The sequence below is a fragment of the Cynocephalus volans genome, chromosome 2 (assembly GCF_027409185.1).
Source record: "Cynocephalus volans isolate mCynVol1 chromosome 2, mCynVol1.pri, whole genome shotgun sequence".
Lineage (NCBI taxonomy): Eukaryota > Metazoa > Chordata > Mammalia > Dermoptera > Cynocephalidae > Cynocephalus > Cynocephalus volans.
The window spans coordinates 59,206,707-59,233,571 of NC_084461.1; the positions used below are offsets into that span (position 1 = coordinate 59,206,707).

At 36.3% G+C, this 26,865-nt stretch overlaps 1 protein-coding gene and 1 non-coding gene across 4 annotated transcripts; both read left to right on the forward strand.

The window, feature by feature from the left end:
• The first annotated feature begins 913 nt into the window (after window positions 1-913).
• CDK7 (cyclin dependent kinase 7) lies at window positions 914-26,387 on the forward strand. Of its 3 annotated transcripts, XM_063086767.1 has the most exons (12): window positions 914-1,074; window positions 1,438-1,497; window positions 5,519-5,552; window positions 6,432-6,499; window positions 7,446-7,514; window positions 9,943-10,053; window positions 11,271-11,389; window positions 12,812-12,911; window positions 18,180-18,266; window positions 22,301-22,450; window positions 25,702-25,849; window positions 26,225-26,387. In XM_063086767.1, exons 1-12 carry the CDS (start codon window positions 1,009-1,011, stop codon window positions 26,251-26,253), a joined length of 1,041 nt encoding a protein of 346 aa, XP_062942837.1. In that variant the 5' UTR covers window positions 914-1,008; the 3' UTR covers window positions 26,254-26,387. The 3 variants fall into 3 exon arrangements, with proteins under 3 accessions (XP_062942837.1, XP_062942839.1, XP_062942838.1); XM_063086769.1 differs by lacking the exons at window positions 6,432-6,499; window positions 7,446-7,514 and having other exon boundaries at window positions 1,043-1,074; XM_063086768.1 differs by lacking the exons at window positions 914-1,074; window positions 1,438-1,497; window positions 5,519-5,552 and having other exon boundaries at window positions 6,435-6,497.
• Window positions 20,651-20,757, forward strand: LOC134371335 (U6 spliceosomal RNA). The gene has a single exon (XR_010022771.1). It is a non-coding gene; the product is annotated as a U6 spliceosomal RNA (small nuclear RNA).
• Window positions 26,388-26,865: the final 478 nt, after the last annotated feature.

Genomic DNA, 26,865 nt, shown 5'->3' on the forward strand with positions numbered 1-26,865 from the left:
ATTGTGCGCACACACACGCACCCCCAATCTACCTCCCCATCCCCTTTCCCTGCTTTATTATCTCTATGATACTTATCACTATGTATCATAACATATATTTGGCTTTTTTTCTTTTTATCTCCTCCTATAGGAAGGCAGGAGTCTTTGTTTTGTTCCCTGCTGATTTCTCAGGGTCTACAACAGTGCTTGGTAGATAAAAAACATTCAATATATATTCGTTGAATAAGTGAATTAATATGTTCATTTGTATGAAAATTATGATAATCAAGAATTTGGGTACTAATCACAGCTAAGACTTAATTGAGCATTTACTATGTCTAAATTTTCCGCATGTCTCATTTAACCCTCAAAACCACCTATGATGTAGTCTATTATCATTATATCCATTTTACAGAGTAGAAAACTGAGGACCGGAAGCCTATTCCACAGCACGTTTCAACTGAGTTGGATTTTGTTTCCCTGGGCCTGCTTCTTCATAAAGGAACTGAAATTGCACTTAGCAATCGGAGATGGCCGGTTAGCTAAGTTAAAAAAGAACTTGGCACTCGTCTAAGTAGCCTGAGATCGCGAGGTCTGGCGTCCATAGCAATCGTGGCGACAGGTCACGGGTAGAACCAAGAACCAGAGAACGAGATCAAGTACAAGACCAAGCTTTCGACCCTCATACACACCTACTAAGCCCCAAACTCAGAACACCATATCAAGACGCTGACCTGTCCCTAGTAGTGAAGAAAATATTCAAGTTAAAACGATAACAGGGTGACAGAGGCTACCGAAAACAGATCGCTTCCAGCACCAACAGGCTTCCCGTGACAGAGCAAGTAAGCCGAGAATCCTGGCCTCGCGCAGTTTCCGTAGGGCTGGCTCCAGTCCCGGAAGTGAGGCGGAGCTACTAAAGAGTCGGAACCCAGTGAGCGGAAGTGGCTGTTGGGGGCTTTAAGGTGGCTTTAAATTGCTGCAGTCTTGGGAGCTCGCCCCTTTTCGCTGGAGTTAGGCTTCGCGCGCCGGATGGCTGTGGACGTGAAGTCTCGAGCAAAGCGTTATGAGAAACTGGACTTCCTCGGGGAGGGACAGGTGAGACTGCCCAGCGGGGTTGGGAGGGCCCTGAGCCGAGCACCGCGCCCCCTCACACCTTTGCAGGTTTTCTCGTGGAGGCCAGAGGACTGGCCTGGCTGCTCGTTCTCCTCGGGAGAGAATGTCCAGACGCACCTGCTGCCCTTCTTCACATCCTGCAGGTGAACTCCTGAGCGGCCCTCTCCTTTCTGAAGAATAGGCTGGAGCTGGACGTGGAATGGCCGAACACGTTTCAAGCCGCCTCGAGTTCTCTCACGAACGCTGGGTTCTTTGCTTCCTAAAATGTTAAAAAAAAAAAAAAAAAAAAAAGGCATACATAAAAAAGCTCTCAGAAACTTATGTTATTCCTGTTTTTCTTTCCAGTTTGCCACAGTTTACAAAGCCAGAGACAAGAACACCAATCAAATTGTCGCCATTAAGAAAGTGAGTTAGTTTGTTTTTCAAGTCTCTTTGAAGATATCTGTACTATGAGTTGACTGATGGTCGTTTTACTGTTCTTGACTGCGTTTTCATAATGAGGACTCACGTCATTTTCAAAGACAATAGAATTAATTAATGCCTTGGGTTCCGAGATGGAACTCTGGAGTTAAAGCAGTTTTTTGTTCCCTTAATTTAAACTGAAATGAAGAGCAAGCTGTATGTTATTTTTGCTGCATAAACTCGGACGTTGGCTAAGGAGGCTCAAGTACTGTCCATCTGTTCTGTCCTCAGAACTATTTGATAACCGTGATCTTTTCAGGTCACTGTTCTGCCTCACCTGCATCCATTCTGTGTTATATCTGTATTTTATTTCTTTCTCTTTTTCTTTTCTTTTTTTTTTTTTTTTGGCAGCTGGCCAAAGGGGTGGGGATGGGGAGGGGGGGTCATCTGAACTTGTGATTTTGGTGTTATGACACCTAGCTCAGACCAACTGGGCTAATCGGCCAGGCTACATTTTTTCATTTACTTCTCAAAACAGCCTATTGAAGTTGAGAAAGATTAGCTCACTTGTCAAGACCACACAGCCAGTAATTGCTGAAGTCACTACAATCCACATCTCCTGATGCCGGTTTCATTGCTCTTTCCCATACTACTGAAATATTCAAGGACAATTTTTCTCACATATCTCAGGGTCTCTTGGTGGAGTAGGTACTTCCATGTTCCTTTTGTTCCTATTGCTACTTCGAAACGGTTTCTTCTCCAAAATTCGTAACTGCTTTGAAGCTTACATTATCCCTTACATTATCTCCCTTGCTTTTGTCATCTGCCAGCCTCCCAGGTACTCCCTCTCATTCATTTAACACCTGACTCTCTTCGTCTTAATTATTACTGCCATCATTATCTTTTTTTTTTTTGACTTTTTGACTTCTTTCATATCTCCATTTTCCAGCCTATGTTTCATGATCCAGAACTATAGCCACTCCCTTTGTAAAAACCTTTAACTCTCCTGTCCCTTTTGTCTTTTCCATTCTGCCCCTGGTTCATAATATCGTAGCCACACTGACCTTTCTGTGCCTTAGACAACACATTAAATTTATTCCAGTCTCAGGATCATTACATTTGCTGTGCCTTCTGGTCTGTATATTTTCCACCTAGAACTTGGCATGACTGATACTTTATTATTCAGGTTTCACTTAAATGTCTGCCCCACACAGAGGCTTTCTCTGTTCATTCCAGCTAAAACAGGTGTGCCTCCCCTCCTTCCCTGTTCTTCACCATGTTTCTCTGTCATCTTCATCGCATTTGTCAAAATCTGAAATCCTCTTATCTATAAATTTATTGTCTGTTTAACTCCATATTAAACCTAGGACTATGGCTAGCACATTTGTAGACACTGGTTTAAAATGTATTGACTTTACTGACTAGTATAATCTCTTCATACTTTTAGCATATTAAGTTCTATAGTTGCCTGAAAGTCCTAGTAGGGTTTTTTGTTGCTTGTTTTCAACCAAAATTAGGGTTTAGAATGCATCTTGTTTCTCTGTAGTAGACTTTTCCCCCTAGAAGATTACTCATAGTGGAATCTTTTACAATAAATTTTTATTTTATTACAAATAATACATTTTTATGGTTTTAAAAGTCAGTAGGTCAAGGCTTTTAACATGCCAAGCTCCTCTACTGGTTTTCACTCCTCAGAGCAACATTTTTCAATTCCTTTGTTTCCTCTGGTGTTTACCTCTATTTCTTTAAATAATATGCATATGTCATTTCATGAGTGGTTTTCTGTTCTTTTCAGTTTTAGACATTATGTATTGTTGCTTTGTGTTGCTTCGCCCCCCACAGATTATCACCCCACTTCCCCTGGGTGACGAAGACGCAAAGGATTACTCAAAGCCCATCTCTTAGTAGTGAGAGACCCTTAAGCAGTTAACTTCCCTTGGGAACGCGCAAGCAAGAGGCATCCCTTCCTCGGGAAATTAACCCCGAATTGGGGTTCTCTTCCTGCATTTATTTTCCAGACCAGGAAGTTACAGGAAGAGACATAGGTGGGGTTATAGTTTAACAATATAGGCTGGTAACTTTAAGTGAAACAAGCCAGACGACATTCCAGCAAGGCTATCAACAAAAGCTTGATCTTAGCAAAAATTCCTTCTTACAGCAATTCTCAGTATCTTTACGTAGCAATCAGTAACTAGTCTGTCCTTCAGCCAGCAACCTTGCTGTGCCACAAATCTTTATCTTAACAACGGAGACTTTATAGCTTGAGGGAAATTTCCAGTCCTCTGCAAGGTCAATATTTGAAACTGTAAGGCTTTGGAAAACCAGGCCCTGTGAGGTACATATGCTTTATAGTATATTCCACAATCTGTACCTTCTGTTATGAACATTGAGGATATGGTGCTATGGACCTTCTTCAAACATGCATAATTTCTACTTCCATTCATTTGCTATTTTTAATCTTACTGAAAGGGAATCTTTGTAATCTTTTGCCTATTATACCTTAAACTTGCTTTTTTAGTCTTTTTTTTTTTTTTTTGACACCTGACTCCTGACTTTGGTGTTACAATTCCACTCTCTAACCAGCTGAGCTATCTAGCCAGCCTGTATCTTAGACTTTTAAAATATCATTGATCTACCTCATCCTTTTAAAAAGATTATATTGAATTTACATTTGCCAATTTATTTAACCCATCTCCTGTTGATGGCCTTTTGGATCATTTCTCATTTTTTTCAGTATCTGTCTCTAACATATATATCTCAAAACAATATATAGCATTCCATACTTTTAAGCTGTGTATATGTGTATATAATATATATTCTTCTGCAGCTTGTCTTCCTGAATCAACATTGTTTCTGAAATCCTCCATATTGATACATGTAGATCTTGTTTATTCATGCTCATTGATGAATACATCCCATTACATGACTTCTCAAATTTTGTATCCAAAGTCTTGTTGATAGATATTTAGGCTGTTTTTTTAATGTTTTCCCCTAATACAGTCCTTCTATGGACGATCTTCTGAGTCATCTTATATGTATGTTTGAATTTCTCTAGAGAGTGTATCTATAATTGAAAACTATTGTGATTTGTTACCTCAGAGTATCACAACAATCAACGTCACCAGACATGGTCAAATTGCTCTCCAAAATGGTTAGACCAGTTTGTCATCCCACCACATTCTCAACATCATGTTTTAATAGGATTTTATAATTCTTTTGAGCTTTTTATATCTCTTGTTAGCTTTATAACTAAGTATCTTATATTGTTTGGTGCTATAATAAAAAGTTCTGTTTTAGTGGTAAAATAGTTGTGTTTTTCCAGAAGTAATCTTTCTTGATTACTGAAAATCCTTACATAAATTAGTAGAGTGCAGTGTTACAACACACCAAGGTCAAGAGTTCAGAGCCTGGTATCAGCCAGCTCCCACCTGCCTCTCCTCCTCTCCAAAATTAGTAAGAGAGTATTCTTGAACCTGGTAACCCATTTTGTGTTAGACTAAACCTATTAATGTAATTTGTTATGCTTATTCATAGTAACTTTAATCATTTTCCATATCAATCACAATTTGAAATTTTGCTTTTTGGAAAATGTGGTACATGAGAGCATATTATTGGGTATGTTACCAAATATACAACGTGTTATTTTCTGTTTATCTGTCACATCTTTTCTCCCAAATAGGCTAACTTGAAGTGATTTTTTTCTTTTTTATTAGCCAGCATACCCTTAGTTATTTGGTCCACATTTAACCTTGAAAGATAAAGGAGGCATTTATTTTCTTAATTCCATTATTTGAATGTGTAGATCAAAAACTTAAAGGACAAGGGTAGGTATCTGATTAACTCTATTCTATTGTTAATTTTGCTTTTCTAATTCTTGATTCCCACTCCCTTTTTGCCTAGTACTAGCTACCTACGAGTTGCTACATGTTTTCACAGTGGCTCAGTTTTTGAAGTACTTATATATTATGTATTGAGTCTAAATAATTCAACACATTTTTAATGTTTTTGTTTTTTTCTCTACCAGATCAAACTTGGACATAGATCAGAAGCTAAAGATGGTAAGTATTTCATGTAATCTGACAGAATAGGAATAGTATTTATTGTCACTGAGGAAGTGAGCAAAGTATTAATAAGGGCTAGCAGTGGTTCTAGATAGAGTTATCGCAGGGTCCCAGAAGAGTAAACATAGACTCCAGATAGAGAAAGGATGTTTGGTGATGTTCACCCTTTGGGTGTTCAGATTCAAATCACCTAAGTAAATGGAAAGCAGCAAGCTTATTAATGGCTTATCTTGCTGTCTTCATTAGTGTTTTAGGTGTTGCAAGCTGTTGTTTTTTCTATTTTTGAGCTTCTGATTACTTTGAAAATTCAGTATACATCTTCACGGAAGCACACAAAGCTTACTATAGAATAGATGTATGGGGAAAAGATTTCTTTATCCCTTTTTCTAAAGCTAAGTCCTGTTTAGTCATCACAAAACAGTTTTTATAAAAAAGACCCACCATCTGTGTAAGTGCCGGTACCAAATCATACTTTTAATATTGAGATCTGCCTTTTGCATTGGAAAAGATACTTCCTTATCACTAGTTTTCTTTTAGCACAAAGAATCTGCTGCTAGTATTTATAGGACAAGAGAAGAGAAGCTGTTTACTTACCACCTACATGCTGTACACATATCCGGCAGTCTTCAGATTTGATATGCTGCAAATAAAGTTAATATTTTCTTCACCATTTATTATAATCTGTTAAGCTGTTTTAAAAATAAAGCAATATAAAAGAAAAACATATGTCATAAAATTGTCTAAATAGAAATTATTTTTCTGTGGAATATTTATTGCTATTTCCTGAGATGACTAATCTTTTCTAAAAAATATATTTGTAAGAAGGTTTGAGATTTTAGAATTGTTGTTCACTTCTTGTTTTGCCTTTTTGTATAGGTATAAATAGAACAGCCTTAAGAGAGATAAAATTATTACAGGAGCTAAGTCATCCAAATATAATTGGTGTGAGTATGATCTAAATTGTTTGTGGGATTTCGGACCCTGCCTTTTCTGAATGTAGTGGATGTTGATTGAAGGCTCAGCAAGATAAGTTGTTCTAGGTGAGCCTTGAAGAAGTAGTTTAAAAGTTTATCGACCTGAAATGTATTTTTTTTTTTTTTCTTTTTTTTTTTGGTGGCTGGCTGGTACAGGGATCGAACCCTGGAACTTGGTTTTATCATCCCATGCTCTGCTCTAACCAACTGAGCTAACCAGCCAGCCCCTGAAATGTGTTTTCTGTCCTAATCGGTCCTGTAGGCAGTGTCTTTAAAAGTATACAACCAATGAAATCAAATATTCACATATCGGCTAATTTTGTCAGAAATCATCTTGAAACCTCAAGAGCTCTAGCATAGTGGTTAAGCATGTCAGCCTGCATTCGAAACCCTTCTTTCTGCCTGTGTGAGACCTTGAGCATGTTCCCTCACAACTCTGTGCCATAGTCCCTACCTCATAGGGTTGTTGTGAGACTAATTGAATATGTGTGGAGTATCTGGACTAGTGCCTGCCATAGAGAATGTACTCATTCATTGAATGATAGCTGTTGCTATTTAGAGGATTTTCTTAAGCCTCGTGCTTGGGAATTTTTTTGAATTGGAAACTGAGGTGAGGTTTTCATTAATTCATTTCCTAATTATAACTTCAAAAATTTGAGGGGAGAGGTTAAGTGTTTTGTGATTTTTATTTTTTTTAAGTAAAGTTTAATATTTTGTGCTTCAAAATACTAATTCCTTTAGTACTGTCCAAGAAAAGACAAATGTCAAATTTAATAAAATTATTTAAGCTTTACAGGGAATTGCCAACAATCCAAATGCTTGTTTATATTTTTAAAAATTACTTCAGTTGGTATGATATTTTCAAGTATTAAATGGAAAATCACATTTTAACTTTTAAAAATTTTTTGTATTGCAGCTCCTTGATGCTTTTGGACATAAATCGAATATTAGCCTAGTCTTTGATTTTATGGAAACTGATCTTGAGGTAAGATTAATATTCCTAAAGAAATTTTTTTTCTCAGTTTATCAAAGAACCTAAATGTTTGTTTTCTACCTAAGAAGATATTGGTAATCAAAAAAATGCTTAATTTTATTGAAATTTGGATGTACTCTGAAGTCAAAAGGAGCTCTGAATTCTTCTAGACATTTGGCTATATTCCCACTGTTAAATACAAATATTTGTACTTAATTGGCATTTCTGTCTACCAAATTCCCTATAGCTTATTGGTAATATTTTTGTATGTTTGGCGGCTGGCCGATACCAGGATGGGAATCCAAACCTTTAACCTTAGTGTCATCAACACCACACTCTAACCAAGTGAGCTAACTGGCCAGTCCCATTAATAATATTTTTAGAGAAATAAGCGTTAGGCCTGTAAGGATTTTGATCTTTTTTCTATATTATCAGAGTAATATCCTTTTGAAAGACAAATTTTACTTCAAAAAATATAAAATCTTATGCTTTCCATTAATATTCTAATTATTTTCTGTTAGTATTAATTGAATCCCAAGAAACTAACAACCCAAGGATGTAGAACAACTGGAGTTCTCATTTGACTAATCTTCAAAAAGTTCATGGGAGAACCCCATACCGGCCAGCCACCAAAAAAAATTCTCAAAAAGTTCATTGGAAGCTTCATATTATCTTTTTTTTAAAAAAAGATGACCGGTAAGGGGACCTTAACCCTTGACTTGGTGTTATCAGCACCGCACTCTCCCGAGTGAGCCACGGGCCAGCCCGCATATTATCTTTTAATTCTGTTTTTTCCATGAACTGTTGGAAGTACACTCATATACTGCTGTGAGAATGCAGAATGGTACAGGCACTTTGGAAACAGTTTCTTATACAATTAAGTACACATTTACCAGCCAGATAAAAGGAAAAAAGAATTTCATATAGCAGTATCAAAAAGTAAAAGGAAGGCCAGCCTGTGGCTCACTTGGGAGAGTGTGGTGCTGATAACACCAAGGCCACGGGTTCAGATCCCTATATAGGGGTGGTCGGTTGGCTCGCTTGGGAGAGTGTGGTGCTGATAACACCAAGTCAAGGGTTAAGGTCCCCTTACCGGTCATCTTTTTTTAAAAAAAAGTAAAAGGACCACACTAAATATACAAACTGGTAGTGATTAAGTCTATAGCCTATTGTGATAGGTTCTTCCTGCATCAGTACCACTGTTATCACTATTATTGTGATCTGTAATACCATCCCTAATATTGTGCTCAGTACCACTAATCAATAATGTTTGTGATCTAGCAGTACCACTGCTAGGTATTTATCCAGGAGAAACAATACATGCCAAAACCGAAATCAGCTTGTACACGGGTATTTAGCTTTATTCATATCACCAGAACAACCTAAGTGTCCTGTGTCTAGTAAATGTATAAACAAACTGGTATGTCCATATAATGGACTACTAGTCAGGAATAAAAAGGAACAAACTACTGATAAATGCCGCAATGTAGATGGATCTCAAATGCATTAATATTAAGTGAAAGAAGCCAGGCTCAAAAGACTGTGTATTGTGTGATTCCATTTATGTGATATTCTTAAAAAGGTAAAACTAAAGAAACAAGTCAGATCAGTTGTTGCCAGAGGTTCGGGTTAAAGGGAAGAATTGAGTACAGAGGGGTCCCAGGGTATTTCGGAAGGTTATAGAACTATCTTTATTGTAGTTGTGGTTATATGACTGGATGTGTTTGTCAAGACTCGTGGAACTGTACACTAAAAAGAGTACATTTTACCTTAAATCTGATGTTGAAAAAAAAGAATTTTTAGTTCATATAACTGATACATAGGAGTAAACTGACTTTAGGCACAGATCACAAATAATGCCATCAGAACTCAATCTTATACTTTAACTCAGCTCTATTTTCTTCTCTTTCCTTCATTCATGGGCACAGTTTCTCAATGTGGTGGTCCAGGCACTTTCAGACTTATATTCTTAGATATAATAATCCCTGAGGAAAGAAAGTGCTTTGTTCCCTTTGAGTCTAGCACAAATACTTGGCTTGGTTGATTGATTTGACTTGTATCATGTGTCCATCCCTGGACCAATCAGTCACCTGGCCAGGAGGCTATAGTGTGGTAATGGTCGTGCCTGCGTCATAAAGAATGAGCTGGGAAGAGGTGGTTTCTTAAAGGAATACTGAATGCTGTTGTCAGGAGAGGCAAGTAAAATCAGTAGATGTTTGCTACTTTCATGCCAAAGCAGCACTTCCTGTCCAGACCAGAAATGTTCTCTCTAACCACCTAACTCTGGAAATTCTGACAGTGTTTCCTAAGGAGAGTTAAATAACTTCTCTTGAGATTCTCCTATATGGATAAACTCATTTTAGGTCTGTAAATTGTTTTATTTGGTAGAGTTCATTTTAAATAATAAAGTACACCTGTATATCATATACCTGCATTACAGGTTATAATAAAGGATAATAGTCTTGTGCTGACACCATCACACATCAAAGCCTATATGTTGATGACTCTTCAAGGGTTAGAATATTTACATCAGCATTGGATTCTACATAGGGTAAGGTTTTTAATATTACTTCTTTATGTTAGTCAAGTTTTATGTAGCCAGTTTAGTACATAATGGTCTGAATATGTAAATTGTTGAACAAAATAAAAGTATAGCCAGACCATTTTGTCCCACTTTCTTCCTCTGTGTGTTCCCTTCAGTTGTACCAGCAGGTGGTGCTGTGAGGACTCCAATTACTATGTGAAATTTAGAACTGGAAGAGACCCAATCCTTCGTTTTTTTCATAGAAGAGCTAAATTGCTAAGTGACCTGACTAAGGTTATATTTTTTTTCAAGATTGGCAGTTGAGAACTGGCAGGGTATCAGAACCTAGGTCTTTTAGCTTTAAGTCCAGTATTATTTGTACTGTGTTGTTGTTATGGGGAAAAATATGAGAATCTGTGTCAATTAAAACAATGCCAAAATACCTTTAGAAAAGTAGTATTTCTGGTAGCTCTAAAATTCTGTGAAGTTATGAAATAAAATTTGTGAAGTAGTTGGATCATTTGTAGGAACATTCAACTATTGGAACAATGGGGTCTGGCCCGTGGCTCACTCAGGAGAGTGTGGTGCTGATAACACCAAGGCCACGGGTTCGGATCCCATATAGGGATGGCCGGTGCTGACAACACCAAGTCAAGGGTTAAGATCCCCTTACCGGTCACCTTTAAAAAAAAAAAAAAAAACTATTGGAACAAGGCTGATAGGTACCCTGTTTAGATACCTAATTTAGACTAATCACTAAGAATATATAATTTATAACTAATAAGTCTCATGTCTTAAATTTGGATTTTCTCTTAGGTTATTGCTGATATCTTTTTAGTATAGATTTTGAAGAATATGTGCCTTGTCCTTTAAATGCACAACATTTTTATTTACTAAAGTTTATATTTATTATTATTTATAGTAGCAACTGTTTATTGGGTGCTTAGCCACCGTTATACTAGATTCTTTACAGAAAATATTAAATTTAATACTCACAGCTATCCTGTGAAGTAGGTAAATTGAGGCTCAGTGAAATTAAGTACTTTACCCAAGTCCTCAACTATGTAGTATAACGAGTCTTATTTTGCTTTGATGAGATTTTTACATCAGTGGAAAACATTGATTGTTTGAATTTTGGATGTTACCATGTTTTTGCTAAGTTTAAAGTTAGGCCAACTAAATGTAGCAGTGTTGTATTGTCACCTACACTGCTTATTTGTTTGTTTAAAACCTCCATGATACAGGATCTGAAACCAAACAACTTGTTGCTAGATGAAAATGGAGTTCTAAAACTGGCAGATTTTGGCCTGGCCAAATCATTTGGGAGCCCCAATAGAGCTTACACACATCAGGTTGTAACCAGGTAAGAATCCCTTAAATAATTGAAACCTTATGTTGTGCAGGATATTGATTACAAATGTGCATCAACTGGCTTCTCTGAAATATCTTGGCAGAGTTCAGGAGACATTGTTGGTGTCTTTTAAAAAATGTGGATCTTTTTCCATTATGTACGTTTTACCACAGTGGAAAAAAACACACAGCCCTTCTTTCAAATGGAGTTGAATTAACTCTATCCTCAGAGATTTACATAGTAACTTTTGGTAATTATTTATACTTATGCATTTTAGTTAGATAAGGTGGAACTTCAATGGCTATTCTTACCTAATCACCTGATTTATTGGGCCTGTGTTTATTATGTTGGTCAGTCCTGATTCTGTGTCCTTCCATGTGAATGAAAATCCTCTAAACAAAGCAGTGTATTAATATTTGGATTTTTCATATTATTAGTAATTGTGTTTTCTGCTTATACTTTTGTTGTATAAAGAAAAATCACATTAAATAGATAGGGACAATAGGTTTTATAATTATTGTCAGAATGGTATCTGTTAATATCTAAGATTCTTCTAAGGATCTGCGAAGATCTTAAGATTCTCTATTTTAAATTATTTTGTCACCTTATTGCACATAGATCTTGTTGAATGTCAGTGACCTAAGCCCTGAGTAAAAAGTAGGGGATGTGAGTAATTATTCCTGTAATTGCTGAAACAATTAAGCCCATCATTCAGGAACTCTTAGAAACGGGGACCCACATATGAGAGCATCGTATATTTGTGCTTTCTCACCTACCAGTTTCTCACAATTTTTCTGCCTGCAAATCAAATGCTGCTAACAAGTCAAATTAAGATGAGGACTCTGCGAATTGACAATTGGATTTAGGAGTGTGGACATCACTGATAACCTTGACGGGCAGTTTTGTTGGAGTGGTGGGGATGAAAGCCTGATTGAAAGGGGTTTAAGAGAGGATGAGGGAAGAGGAATTGGCGATAATAATATGTCTCTTTGAACTAAAAGGAGGTAGCTATTAGGGGAGGTAGAGTCCAGAGAAGTTTAAGGCTGGAGAAATAATGGTATGTTTGTACACTGATGGGAAAAGTCTACTAGAAAACAAAAGATTGATGATGTAGGAGAAAGGAGAAAATTGCAAGAGCAGTATTCTTAAAACTCAGCAAGAGAGTGTGGTATGTAGTACCTAAGGTGAGGAATTGGCTTTGAAAACAAATAAGGATAGTTCATCTCTAAGACATGCTTTAATAATTGCATTCTAAAATGACAGTATTTCGAGGCTGGACAGTTAGTTCACTTGGTTAGAGCATGGTGTTGATAACACCAAGGTCAAGAGGGTTCAGATCCCCATATAGGCCAACCACCCTCCCAATCAGTCAATCAATAATAAATAAATAATTAATTAATAAATAAATAGACAATATTTCTCTTTGTTCCTCAGGTGGTATCGGGCCCCTGAGTTACTATTTGGAGCTAGGATGTATGGTGTGGGTGTGGACATGTGGGCTGTTGGCTGTATATTAGCAGAGTTGCTTCTACGGGTAAGTCTAAACTAATGTACATACTTCAATATTGTTGTTACAGTTGTTTGTTCTCTTAATTTTTGTAAGAATTATCGTTCCACCACTATCCTTACAACAAAAAATCTACAGACAAACAGACCAATTTTTAGAAAAAGCCTTCCACAAATGCAGCCATTTTAACTAATGCTAATGTGAGATGAGAAGACCTCCCTTTTAGGACAATATGGGTTTTATTATAGATAGTTATACTTCAGAACATAGAAATTAACTTGTAATACGGTATTCTCTATAGTAACTAAATGTGTTAGAGTAAACTTTTGTTCTCCTGGGAAGTTTTTTGTTTGGGGCTGTTTAAAGTATACTTTAGGACATACATAATACCAAGCACTGCAGCTGCCACTCTGTATAACCGTAAACCTTATGTGAGACCATCATTTTAGTTCTGTTCAAACAGAACAGACATGGTGGTACTATAGCATTTCTCTGACTAGTACAGTAAAACATCCCTTTCCTGCCCTCAATGGAGAGAAAGACACTGACTTAGAAACTTTTCATTAGCTATAAAGTTTTGATCTTCAGAAAGACTAGCCCTTCTGAATGATGAAGGAAAAGGAATACTGGGGAATTCTTCTGAAGCTGAGAGTTTTTCTTCCAACATTTCAGTCAGTCCCTACTCTCCTTCCTCTTAAGCCATATACGTATTTAAAGAAATGTGAACCCAAGATGGGATAGCTTTTTTATTTCCTTGTATATAGAAAATAACATCTGTAAGAGAAAAGTGATACTAAAGATATTTAAGAGTGTAAATTCTATTCATTTTGAGAAGCTCACCTCCATGGGTACTTGCAGAAGAAACCCACACATTCAGACCTGAAGGTGACATGGCAATCTCAGTGCTAAAAACAGGTCCTGTAAATCAGCTGGCATGACAGCTCTGCTACTCACAACACAAGAGAATACCAGATATTCACATTGAGAATGTATCAACCCCAAACATTCATTCCTGGCCAAGAAAAAAACAGAATTCTGTAACCCCTAATGTTATGACTAATCACTTCATTGAGAAAGGAAGTGAAGAGAGACAGCAATTGAGAATAGATTATAAAAAAGAGTTACACCATTCTGCCATTCTTTTTGCCACAAAATTGAAGAGAAAGGTTTTCTATTTTAAACTGTCCCTGTGCTCAGTTGAAAAAGTGGTACATGGAAAGTGAGTATCCATATTAATGGTTAGTCAGGGATCACCATATAGTTCTTAAGGATCTTCAGATGTTTTATGAAAGCTTCCAGCATGAAAGACAGCCTGAAACAAACTAGAAAGAACTTGAATAAAATAGAAACAACCAGAGCAGAAGAAAATTCACCACTACCACACACCCCCCTTCTAAATCTTCAGAGACTTAAGAGATTGTATTGCATCTATAAAACAAGTACACAATACTGTTTTTTAAAGGAAAAATCAAGGAATAAGATACTTGAAATTTTAAAAATAGGGGCTAGCTAAATGCAAACAAAAACAATGAAAGGATTGGAAAAGTAAGCTGGAGAACTCTCTCATTAAGTGAAATCAAAAGAAAAGGAGATGGGCTATAGTAGAGAAAAGATAAGAAAATTAGCAGATTGATCTTAGAATGTACCAAGAGAGAACAAAGAAAATGGAGGGTAGGAAATCTCAAGAAAATAGCCTACCATTGATAGACTGACCCTTTAGTGCCATAAAGACCCTGCATAAGTGAGTGAAAATAAGACCCATGCTAAGGCACATCATTGTGAAATTTCAGAGTAATAATGCATAAGGACAAGATTTTATTTCCACAGAGTTTAAGAACAGCTTATATGAAAAAGAAAGAATTAAGGAAAAGAATGGCATCAGCATTTTTAACAGCAGCGTTAGAACCTGGAAGACTTTTTTTTTTTTTCCTTCCAAAAGATGACTGGTAAGGGGATCTCAACCCTTGGCTCTGTTGTCAGCACCACGCTCAGCCAGTGAGCCAACCGACCTTCCCTATATAGGATCTGAACCTGTGGCCTTGGTGTTATCAATACCACACTCTCCCAAGTGAGCCACTGGCCGGCCCCTGAAACCTGGAAGACTTAACTTCATATTGTGAGGGAAAATGATTTTCAACCTAGAATTCTATGCCCATTCACATTTTCAGTTAGCTGTGAGAATAAATACAATTTATTACATAAAAAATTCACGTCCAGGGCCTGCCCATGGCTCACTTGGGAGAGTGTGGTGCTGATAATACCAGGGCCACGGGTTCAGATCCCTGTATAGCGATGGCCAGTTAGTTCACTTGGGAGAGCGTGGTGCTGATAACACCAAGTCAAGGGTTAAGATCCCGTTACCAGTCATCCTTAAAAAAAAAAAAAATTATGTTAGTTCCTTCCTTAGGAACTTACTGGAAGATGTGCGCTACTGTAACATGAGAGTAAACCAAGAGAAAGATATGGGATCCAGAATATATGAGATTGAACACAGGAAAGAGGTGAATAGAATTCCCCGTTTAGTAGTGAAGGGAAGTTCTGAGAAAATAAGTATGCATCAGGCCTACAGAGTAGCTAGTGCAGATTGGAGCAGGTGGGATAAGAGCTTTGGTACGGATGGTCTTCAGAAAAAACTAAAAAGGAACTGATGGATTATGATAAATTTGACCGTATAGAGAATGACACTGAGTAACTGGACTCTTAGCCTTAGGTAGAAATAGAGTTGCCAAAGAGGGGGCATGAGGAGTTGTAGAAGAAAACTAGGAAACCATTACCTCTAGGAAAACCAAATTGTTATACAGGAACAGAAACTCATCTTAATATTGGCTCTGCACTGAACAAAAATTACATAGATAATATAAATGAGATGGAGGTGATGGGTCAAAAGAGTTTTTGATTAGTTCTATTTAGTACTTTAATGATAATACTTCTACGATAGTTCTATTTAGTGTTTTAATGAGGTTCGTGTGTTAATTTAAGGCAAATAAAACATTAAAAACACAAAGCTTGACTTGTGGTTCCAAAGCAGCTCTTCCTTTAGGGGAAAAAAAAGATTTTTAATATGACTATTTTCAAACATGCAAAAGCAGAAATAGTAGTAAAATGAGCCTCAATGTACCCATCAGCCAGCTTCAATAGTTTTCAAGGAATGGTGAATTTTATTTTATAAGTACCCTCCTACACTACATTTTTTTTTGCCATGAATCCCAAACATCATATAATTTTATCTAAATGTTGCTTAAGTATTTTTCTCTAAAAGATAAGGATTCTTTATCATAACTACACCACCATTGTCACCTGAAAAAAATGAATAATTCCTTAATAATGAGTCTGTATTCAGATTTCTCCTATTTTTCACATATATGTCTTTTATAGTTGTCTTAGTCAAATTGGCATCTAAAATTCACACATTAGGCAGTTCATTTTAATTTAAATTTTTCACATTATACAAAACCACATTTGTCCTTCAAATCTGATTAAATTACAAGGTTGTCCACAATTTGCATTGGTGGCCTGCAGGTAAGGATACATGCACCCTCCAGAGGACAAGATAATCCTTTGGGGTAAAGAACAAAATGTGAGCATATCTAAAAATACTTGTAATGTTATTTAATATCTTTTCAGTATTTTTTGTACACATTTAGTATATTTAATAGTACAGTGTTGTATAATTTATAAACAGGGATTATACTAAATCTGGGTTCAAACCAAAAATAAAAACCACACATTAATTGGGGAAATTTAATATAAAGAATTGTCATTTATAACAGGAGATTGGAGTAATGAATTGCATATAGGAATTGTAGATATAAGGAGCACCCACCACTACCCCCAAGACTGAGATCTAGTGCTTATTGAAGAGGGCAGATGTGGCTCACTGAATGGTAGAGAGGGTGCTATGAATCTGTGCTGGTGTAATTTGCTAGAAGTCTGCCTTCTGGAACATGCTAGAAATTTATGCTCTAGGGTGCTTAGGAAAGCTGTTTAGGGAGAGGTGTATCAGGAGGCACTCTGCTAGAAAACTGCAGGCCTCCACACACTGCTGGAGCTAAGCACTGGAGAAACTGCCCATTCTGCCCAGGCTGCAGAAAAAAGCCTGGTGCTAGAGAACCTTAGAGTGCTGTAGGAGTTGGCTGAGCAAGCAAACTGGAATCAGAAAGCAAAACCCTTTCTTTCCTGTAGTGTCTGTCTCTCCAACATCCTCTGCTGACAAAGCTTCAGTACCTGTTGACAAAGGAAAAATATTGAGCCCAGATCCATTTTCACAGAGAAGGCAAAAAAGGTGAATTTGGAACTGAGAAGCAGTAAATTGATAATTGGCACTGGGGTTGTTCGTTTTTGGTTCATTTGTTTTTTCCTGAAGGAATCCACAATAGTAAAAATGTTGGTACTTAATGTCATTGTCTTCCCAGTGAGTCTGTACACTTTTCCAAGGCCCTTAATCATGCTAAAGGCCATTGTTATTCACAGAGAACTGAAAACTTTTTTCCCTTCCATATATTTACATAGATGTCTGAAAATAAATTGCAAAATAATATTTATGGGTAGTAGGGATTTTGGTTATTTCTTAACAGCTCACTAATTTTTAACTTGTAATTCAAAGTTTAGCAGTACACCTATTCAAAGAATTTGCTAAAAAATTGTTTAAATATGATTGGAATATAGGTGTGTTCTCTTTTCTCCCACCCAGCCTTTGTGCCTGCCTTTTAGCTAAATATTTTTCTTCCATCTTAAACTTTCCTCTGGCTAACTCCTATTCATCCTTCACCTTTCATGCCACTTCCTCTAGGAGGCCTTCTCTGACCCATCTAGAGTAGGTTAGGTGTTGTGTGATCTAGGACCCTGTACTCTCACTTAACATACCATGTTGTACATAGATGTATATCTGTAGTGTTCACCACCTCCACCCCAGGGGAAGGTAGGGAATGTCTTGTTCCTTGTTTCGCTTTTGGCTGCTGGCCAGTTTGGAGATCCAAACCCTTGACCTTGATGTTATCAGCAACGTGCTCTACCTAGTGAGATAACTGGCCCCTAATTTAATGAATAGGGCTTAAGTACAGTGCCTGTTAAATGGGAAGTGCTCATTAAACATTCATAGAGTGAGTAAAATGGGTAGTAAAAGTGCTGTTTACTTGGTTAGCAGTGGCAGGATCTAATGCCACATGCAGTATACCTCAGACTAAATTTTTAATATTTGTTACAGTTTTAAAGTTTTTCTTATTAAATTTATACTATTATCTGTATAACAACTGTCACAAACCACCTTGAAATGGTTGCCTCTTACTTTTCTTTCAGGTTCCTTTTTTGCCAGGAGATTCAGACCTTGATCAGCTAACAAGAATATTTGAAACTTTGGGCACACCAACTGAGGAACAGTGGCCTGTAAGCCTTTATGCATTTTCTTTTAACTTTAGTTAGGATTCTATAAAGTTATTTAATTGTTTTATGCTTTATATAATATTGTCATGAGAATATTAAAGAAATTTCATTATTTTCTTTATTTTTAATATATACTCATTACAAAATTTCAAATGATAAATATATAAAGCAAGAAGTTAGAATTATGACATACCATCCTACTACTTGTATATATATAGCCTCTTCCCTCACCCCAATAATCCTATCCCAAGAGCAATCACTATTAACAGTTTGGTGTGAAGCCATGCTGTGAGTATACACACATAAACACATACATACACGAAGGGTTTTCTTTTGTTCTTTAACAAAAATTGGATGACACTGTATTTTTTGTGTGTGTGACCAGTTTGCTCTTTTTACTTAATATATATCACTGACCTTTTCCTGTTTTTTTTTTTCTTTTTTTCTTTTTTTGTTTTAAATCAAACATGCTATGGAATGACCTTTTCTGTTTGAACAGCTGTGGAATATTACTCAGCTGTTAAAACCAATGAATTAATTAACCAATGTCTTCTTGATGGATTTAGGTATATTTATAGTATTTTCACCAGCACAGTTAAGGTGTTTCTGTATTATGATTATTTTATCCATTGCATTATCTTCAAAAAAGAAATATTAAATCTGTGGTAAAGTTTGTAGCAATTTAAGTTTTTAATATTGCAATTCAGTAATATAGTCTCACTTATTCATTCTTAAAATTGTAGATCTTTTGAATTTTCTTCCTGTTGCAGCCCTACCTCCTGAGGAATAAATAAATACTAGAAAAGAGATTTCAATCAGGCTTTTTATCTTCTGGTTAAAACTGTAACAAAATTATCTGAAGCTGGAATCAATGTCTGAGGAGGGTTTTTTGTGCTGTTACTTTCTCAACTTCCTAATTGGAAGTTTGCTATAGATTCTTTTTTTTCTTTTTTTTTTTAAAAAAAAAGATAACCGGTAAGGGGATCTTAACCCTTGACTTGGTGTTGTCAGCACCATGCTCAGCCAGTGAGCTAACCGGCCATCCCTATATGGGATCTGAACCCTTGCCCTTGGTGTTATCAGCACCACACTCTCCTGAGTGAGCCACGGGCCAGCCCAGTTTGCTATAGATTCTAATTGTATTTTGTTGTTGTTGGCTGGCCAGTATCAGCAAGCAAACCTTTGACCATGGAGTTATAAGACTGTCCTCTACCCAACTGAGCTAACTGGCCAGCCTGGTTCTAATTGTAAAACATGCCCAAATAGCTATTATTTATTGAACATTTTCTATATGCCATTTGTAGTGGGCTTTTCATAAATTATCTTATAATTAATCATCCCAACAACCTTACAAATGAGACAGCTGAGACTTAGTGAGATTAAGTAACTTACCTAAGGCTGCACAGTGTCAGATCTAGCACTGCAGTCTGGGTCTGTCTGACTCCAGAGTCCTTGTTCATAATATTTGTTCTGTAATTTTACCTTTAATATGATTTTCTGAATGGTAATTGCTTACTGATTTTTTTTAATTAAACTTTTTTTTAAAGATTATTATAGATTCATGTGCAGTTGTAGGAAATAATACAGAGATACTTCATGTGCCCTTTACTTAGCTTCCCTTAATGGTAACATCTTGCAAAACTAGTACCTCACACCAGGATGTTACAGTCAAAATGCAGATTATCATCACAAGAACCCCTCATGCTACCCATTTATAGCTGCACCTACCTTTCTCCCTCTTCTTCCTTACCCCCTTACATTTACTAATGTGGTCTCCATTTCTGTAATTTTGTCATTTCAAGAATGTTATATGAACGGACTCACACGATATACAGTCATCTCTCATTATCTGCAGGGGATTGGTTCCAGGACACTCCTCCCATCCCTACAGATACCAAAATCCATGGTTGCTCAAGTTCCTGATATTAAATGACATAGTATTTGCATATAACCTACACACGTCCTTCTGTATACTTTGTATCATTTCTAGATTACTTATAAGCAATATAAATGCTATGTAAAAAGTTGTATTGTTTAGGGAATAATAACAAGAAAAAAAAGTCTGTACACATTCAGTACATATGCAAACATTGTAGGCCTAGCTACATTTTTGATTCTAGGTTGGTTGAACCCAGGGATCCAGAACCCATGGATAAAGAGAGACAACTGTATAACCTTTTGGGACTGACTAACTTCACACCCAGCATTATTCTCTGGAGATTCATCCAGGTTGTTGCATGTCAATAGTTGATTTTTTTTTTTTTTTAACTGCTGAGTGTGGTATGAATATACCACAGTTGGTTTAATCATTCACCTATTAGAGGACATCTGTGGTGTTTCCAGTTTGGGGCTGTTATAAACAAAGCTGCTATAAATGTTCATGTACAGCGCTCACTTTGGCAGCACATGTACTAAAATTGGAACAATATAGACAAGATCAGCATGGCGCCTGTGCAAGGGCGACACACAAGTTCATGAAGTCTTCTATTAAAAAAAAATTCATGAGGGCCGGCCCATGGCTCATTCTGGAGAGTGCGGTGCTGATAACACCAAAGCCATGGGTTTGGATCCTATATAGGGATGGCTGGTTCACTCACTGGCTGAGCCTGGTGCTGACAACACCAAGCCAAGGGTTAGGATCCCCTTACCGGTCATCTTTATTTTAAAAAAAAAAAAAAAATTCATGTACAAGTTTTTGTGTAAGAATAAGTCTTTATTTTTCTGAGATAAATGCACAGAAATTCAGTTTCTAAGTCATATGGTAATTATATGTTTATTTTTTAAATAAACTACCAAACTTTTTCAGAGCAGCTGTACCATTTTACATTCCCACCAGCAATAAATGAGTGATTCAGTTTCTCTGAATCCTCACCAGCATTTGGTATTGTCACTTTTTTTATTTTAGGCATTCTGATGGGTGCATAGTGATAGCTCACTTATTTGCAATCTGTATAAGAACCTTTTATCCATCCGAAGATTTTCCTGACAGTTTTCTTGTATTTTTTTTCTAAAAATTTCATAATTTTATGTAATTTAAATCCAGGATTCATTTAGAGTTCATTTTTTTATGATGTGTGAGACTTAGGACAAGATATAATTTTTTGCCTGTTTATGTCCCACTACTCCAGCACCATATGTTGAACAGACCATTTCTCCATTGAATTGCTTTTGTACCTTTTTCAGAAATGCTTTGGGCAAGGGCTGGCCCACGGCTCACTTGGGAGAGTGTGGTGCTGATAACACCAAGGCCACAGGTTCGGATCCCTATGTAGGGATGGCCAGTTAGCTTACTTGGGAGAGCGTGGTGCTGACAACACCAAGTAAAGGGTTAAGATCCCCTTACCCGTCATCTTTTAAAAAAAAAAAAAAATGCTTTGGGCATTGTGTGGATTTCTGGGTCCTCTATTGTGTTCCATTGATCACTAATATCGTCTTAAAGTATCCATATATTAAGTCTTGAAATTAGGAAGAATGATTCCTCCCACTTTATTTTCTTTTTCAAAATTGTTTTAGCTACTCTAGTCCTTTGCCATTCTATGTAAATTTTATAATGATCGGTCAGTATCTACAATAATTTTGCCAGGATTTTGATTAAAAATTACCTTAAACCTGCATATTGATTTGAGGAGAATCAACATCCTTACTTGTAATGTCTTCCAATACCTAAACATGGTGTGTATCTTTGATTTATTTCATCAGCACTGTGTAGCTTTTAGTATATGAACCTGCACATTTTGTTACATTTTTCACTTAAGTATTTTATTGTTCTTTTTTGGTGATTATAAATGTTATTGTGTTTTTAATTTCAGCATCCGCATGTTCATTGCTAGTATATAGAACTACAGTTGATTATTTTGTTTATCTTGTATCCTGTAGCCTTGCTTTACTCATTAGTTCTGGGAATTTGTTATAGATTTCTTGAGATTTTCTACATACACCATCATATCACCTGCAAATATGAGTTTTATTTCTTCATTTGAGATCTATTTGCCTTTCAATCCTTTACTTAAATTTGAATTATAAAAATATTTTTACAGGACATGTGTAGCCTTCCAGATTATGTGACGTTTAAGAGTTTCCCTGGAATCCCATTGCAACACATCTTCATTGCAGCAGGAGATGACTTGCTAGAACTTATACAAGGCTTCTTCTTATTTAATCCGTGTACTCGAATTACGGCCACACAGGTATCTTAGTATATTTTTTTTTATATTAGGAAATATATCTTTATATAAATACATTAGAAAATATTAGTATATTTTCTTTATGTTAGGAAATACTGAACTCCTTAGTATATTTTCTTTATATTAGGAAATATATTTATTTATATTAGGAAATTTCTTAACTCTAGCATTGATAAGGAAGATAGAATTTTGTAAAATTACCTAAATTCTTTAAATACTGGAAAGATGTATTTTTGTTTGTTTTGAGGAATATATATGTTTTCTTCAATCTACAAACACTGTTCAGATTGGTATTAAATTATATCATATGCACATACAACTATAGAGCTTACAGTTGTTTGGGAACATATAAATACATATCTATTTCATATAATTGTCTTTTAAGTAGTTTACTTAGAAAAAAACCAAGGTTTTTGTATTTGTTAAGAAACGTATTTTTCAGTTGAACCTCTTATGTATTAATTAAAATATTGTGGCAAGCCTAATGCTGAAAGTGGTTTCTTTGGGATTTTTTTCTCCCATAAAATATAATTTAGATATGCAGTCAGAAAGTGGTAATGGGAAGAAAATGGTATATATAGTCAGATACAATTGTGTGCTTAACAAGAGATTGAAAGACATTCTAAATAAAACAATAACTGAGACTGACAGTTTAAAGAAAATAAGAATCAAACTCAAGAAAAATTTGGAAGAACAGGAATATCTGCTGTTAGAAGGGAGAAGGGCTGGTCTGTGACTCACTTGGGAGACTGTGGTGCTGATAACACCAAGGCCACAGGTTCAGATCCCTATATAAGGATGGCTGGTTAGCTCACTTGGGAGAGCGTGGTGCTGACAACACCAATTAAGGGTTAAGGTCCCCTTACCGGTCATCTTTTAAAAAAAAAAAAAATGTCATTCAACACAAAAGTATAAGACCTATAGATCTGATAAAAACATTTTCTTTGGGGCCGAGCCCGTGGCGCACTCGGGAGAGTGCGGCGCTGGGAGCGCAGCGACACTCCCGCCACGGGTTCGGATCCTATATAGGAATGGCCGGTGCGCTCACTGGCTGAGTGCCGGTCACGAAAAAGACAAAAAAAAAAAAAAAAACATTTTCTTTGTTTTAAAAACAAAAACACAAAGTTACAAGCACCTAATTGGGGCAGGGCAGGGCAAAAATACAACACAGTACAATGATTTGACCTCATGAAGGGAGAAATTAAGATGAAATGTCACAGGTCTTCATATCTAATGAAACACATTAATGCACAGTATTTCATGGGTACTAAGTAGATTTTCCCTCCCTTAGATTTTTTACACACTACCAAATCATTGGGGTTTTTTCTTTCTTTTTTTTTTTTTTTTTTTTGTCTTTTTGTAACCGGTAAGGGGATCGCAACCCTTGGCTTGGTGTCATCCGCACCGCGCTCAGCCAGTGAGCGCACCGGCCATTCCTATATAGGATCCGAACCCGCGGCAGGAGCGCCGCTGCACTCCCAAGCACCACACTCTCCCGAGTGCACCATGGGGCCGGCCCCCAAATCATTGTTTAATGCCTTTTCCTTTTAGCAGTAAACACTACATGAGTGTATGCATGCTGGATATTTACTATTAGAATTACTCTTCCAATTTGAAATAAGTAAATTTATTTTTGCCTTTTCATCCATACTTACATACGTATTATTTCCATCATAAGAAACTTGAGACTATGTTAAATTATCTAGAAAGTTGTTTTTATTGATAGTGTAACTTAAAACTTATAGGAAAATACTACTTGTGATAACATATTTGGGTTGTATTTTGATTGAATGAATTTTTTTAAATGGGTTTTATCTCATGGATGTCTTTATTAAAGTTGGAATGAAGTACTTTCTTAGATCTCTGTGTAGTCCAGAATTAGCTTAATTTACTTATGAAACTGCTATGATTTGGAAGTACAGTCATGTGTCGCTTAATGCTGGGGATATGTTCTGGAAAATGTGTCATTGGGCACTTTCATCGTTGTGCAAACATCATAGAGTGTACTTATACAAATTTAGATGGTATAGCCTACTACACACCCAGTCTATATTGTATAGCCTATTGCTCCAACCGTCCTTTATGTGGTTCGTCTTTGAAACGTTATGCAGCACATAACTGTAATACTTTAGAGATGCAACTGTTGAGATAAGGAATCTCTAAATCATTACTGTAAATAATATAATGTTATGGGAGGAAAAGATTGAAAAAGTTTGTATGGATTTCTTTTTCTTCCTAAGAGGATTATCCTAAGTTATTGTGGCTATTATACAGTACTTTTTTTTTTTTAAAGATGACCAGTAAGGGGATCTTAACCTTGACTTGGTGTTGTCAGCACCACACTCTCCCAAGTGAGCTAACCGGCCATCCCTATATAGGGATCTGAACCTGTGGCCTTGATGTTATCAGACTCTCCCAAGTGAGCCACGGGCCGGCCCCTAAACATACTATTTTGATGATGTAAATAGATAAGTATGACTTGACAAGCTTGTCATTTAGAATAAAACTATTATTGGAATTGGGGGCCCAAGTTTAGAAAATATCATATTAGAGAATATCGGACTAGTGGTTCACAGAAATAACCTTGGGCAGGCCCTTCCAAGTAAGATTTGTTTATTTTGGTGGTTTGGATTGTAACCAGGTTCTAATCTATTGCACTCTTTTAAAAGACTTATTTTTAAGAATATATATTTACATGACTTGGAATTTCAGTATGTGTGGATGTTGTGACAGATGAATTTGGAAGTTATTTTTAAGTTATTTTAAAGTATTTTCTCTGCATTTTTTTTTTTTTTTTGTCTTCTTCATGACCGGTAAGGGGATCGCCCCACACCACGCTCAGCCAGGGAGCGCACCAGCCATTCCTATATAGGATCCGAACCTGCAGCGGGAGTGGCGCTGCGCTCCCCGCGCTGCACTCTCCCGAGGGCGCCACGGTGTCGGCCCTTTCTCTGCATTTTGAACTATAGAGCTCATGTGTAGAGAACTGACATGTACAGTATCTTTCTAGGTATAGTTCATAATTAGGAAAGGCTGTTTAATTGTGTACAGATTACAAGGGAGTCTTTTTCTTGTAGTAATAAAATTTTCAGCTAAGTTTAGGATCCTAGATGTTTTTTGTAGTAATTTGCATGTCCAAATACTTAACATTAATTTTGTTTTGTTTTGGGAGTGCTGGTGTTCACTTAGTATTTTTACTTCACATAGTTTAGATACTCCCTTAAAACCTTACTTTCTTTGAATTCTTTTAAAAGGCTTTGAAAACTAAGTATTTCAGTAATCGGCCAGCGCCAACACCTGGAAGTCAGCTGCCAAGACCAAACTGTCCATTGGAAACCTTAAAGGAGCAGTCAAATCCAGCTGGGGCAACAAAACGGAAAAGAACAGAGACCTTAGAACAAGGTAAAATTCTCATTTTTATATGAAATGAATTAAGAAAACTCCAAAGCTTATGTATAACTAGTGACTGAAGGGCAGCTAAGAAAGATCATTTGTGAGCTATTTACTTTATAAATTTAAATTGTATAAAATAGGTAAAATGTGTTATTTTAGCTATATTTGTTTTCATTGGGAGTATTTCAGCAACTTTTGAATATACCTCGGAGTTATGGGAACTATCATCAGCCTGTACCTTCATAAATCCCCACCATGCACTGTACGTTTAATGTTTCACAAGTGCTATTGGAAAATCTAAGTCAGTAAAATAATGTTATTGGAATGCAGTGACTTGTTAAAATCGCTATAAAATGTGAACAACCTATTTTGTTTGTTTTCTAGGAGGACTGCCCAAGAAGCTAATTTTTTAGTTACAGAAAACAGTGGACAGTGTTTTACTACTGAAGGAAATAGTCAAAAAAACAAATGGTGGAAAATGGTAAATATTAAGTAAATGCTGTAGAAGTGAATTTGTAAATATTCTACACTTGTAAAATATATAAAACTATTGGTTATTTTTATTAAATGTATTTTAAAACAAAAAAATTAATTCTGGTTTCTATAATTAGAGTGCAAAGATGAGATAAGTTCATTTCTCTTGGTATATAGAATTGAAATGCATTAGCAAAATCCTAATAAAAATAATTATCAGTTATTTTGAAGATCTGGCGTATATAGCATCACAAATCTATAGTAGCGTGGGTAGTATTTAAAAATAGAAGAATACTGTCAGTAATGTAACAAATGCTTACCTACTACCCAGACTTAACAAATGTTAATATACTAAATGAGAAAAAAGAAAACATTACAGATATACCCAATGAACTTGGGGTATTAAAGGGGGGGGTCAGGTTAGCTCAGTTGATTAGAGCACAACTTTATAACCCCAAGGTCACAGGTTCAGTTCCCCATACTGGCCATCCACCAAAAATAAAAAAGAAAAATTACGGATAAAATTGAGGTCCCCTTAGTACTTCATTCTA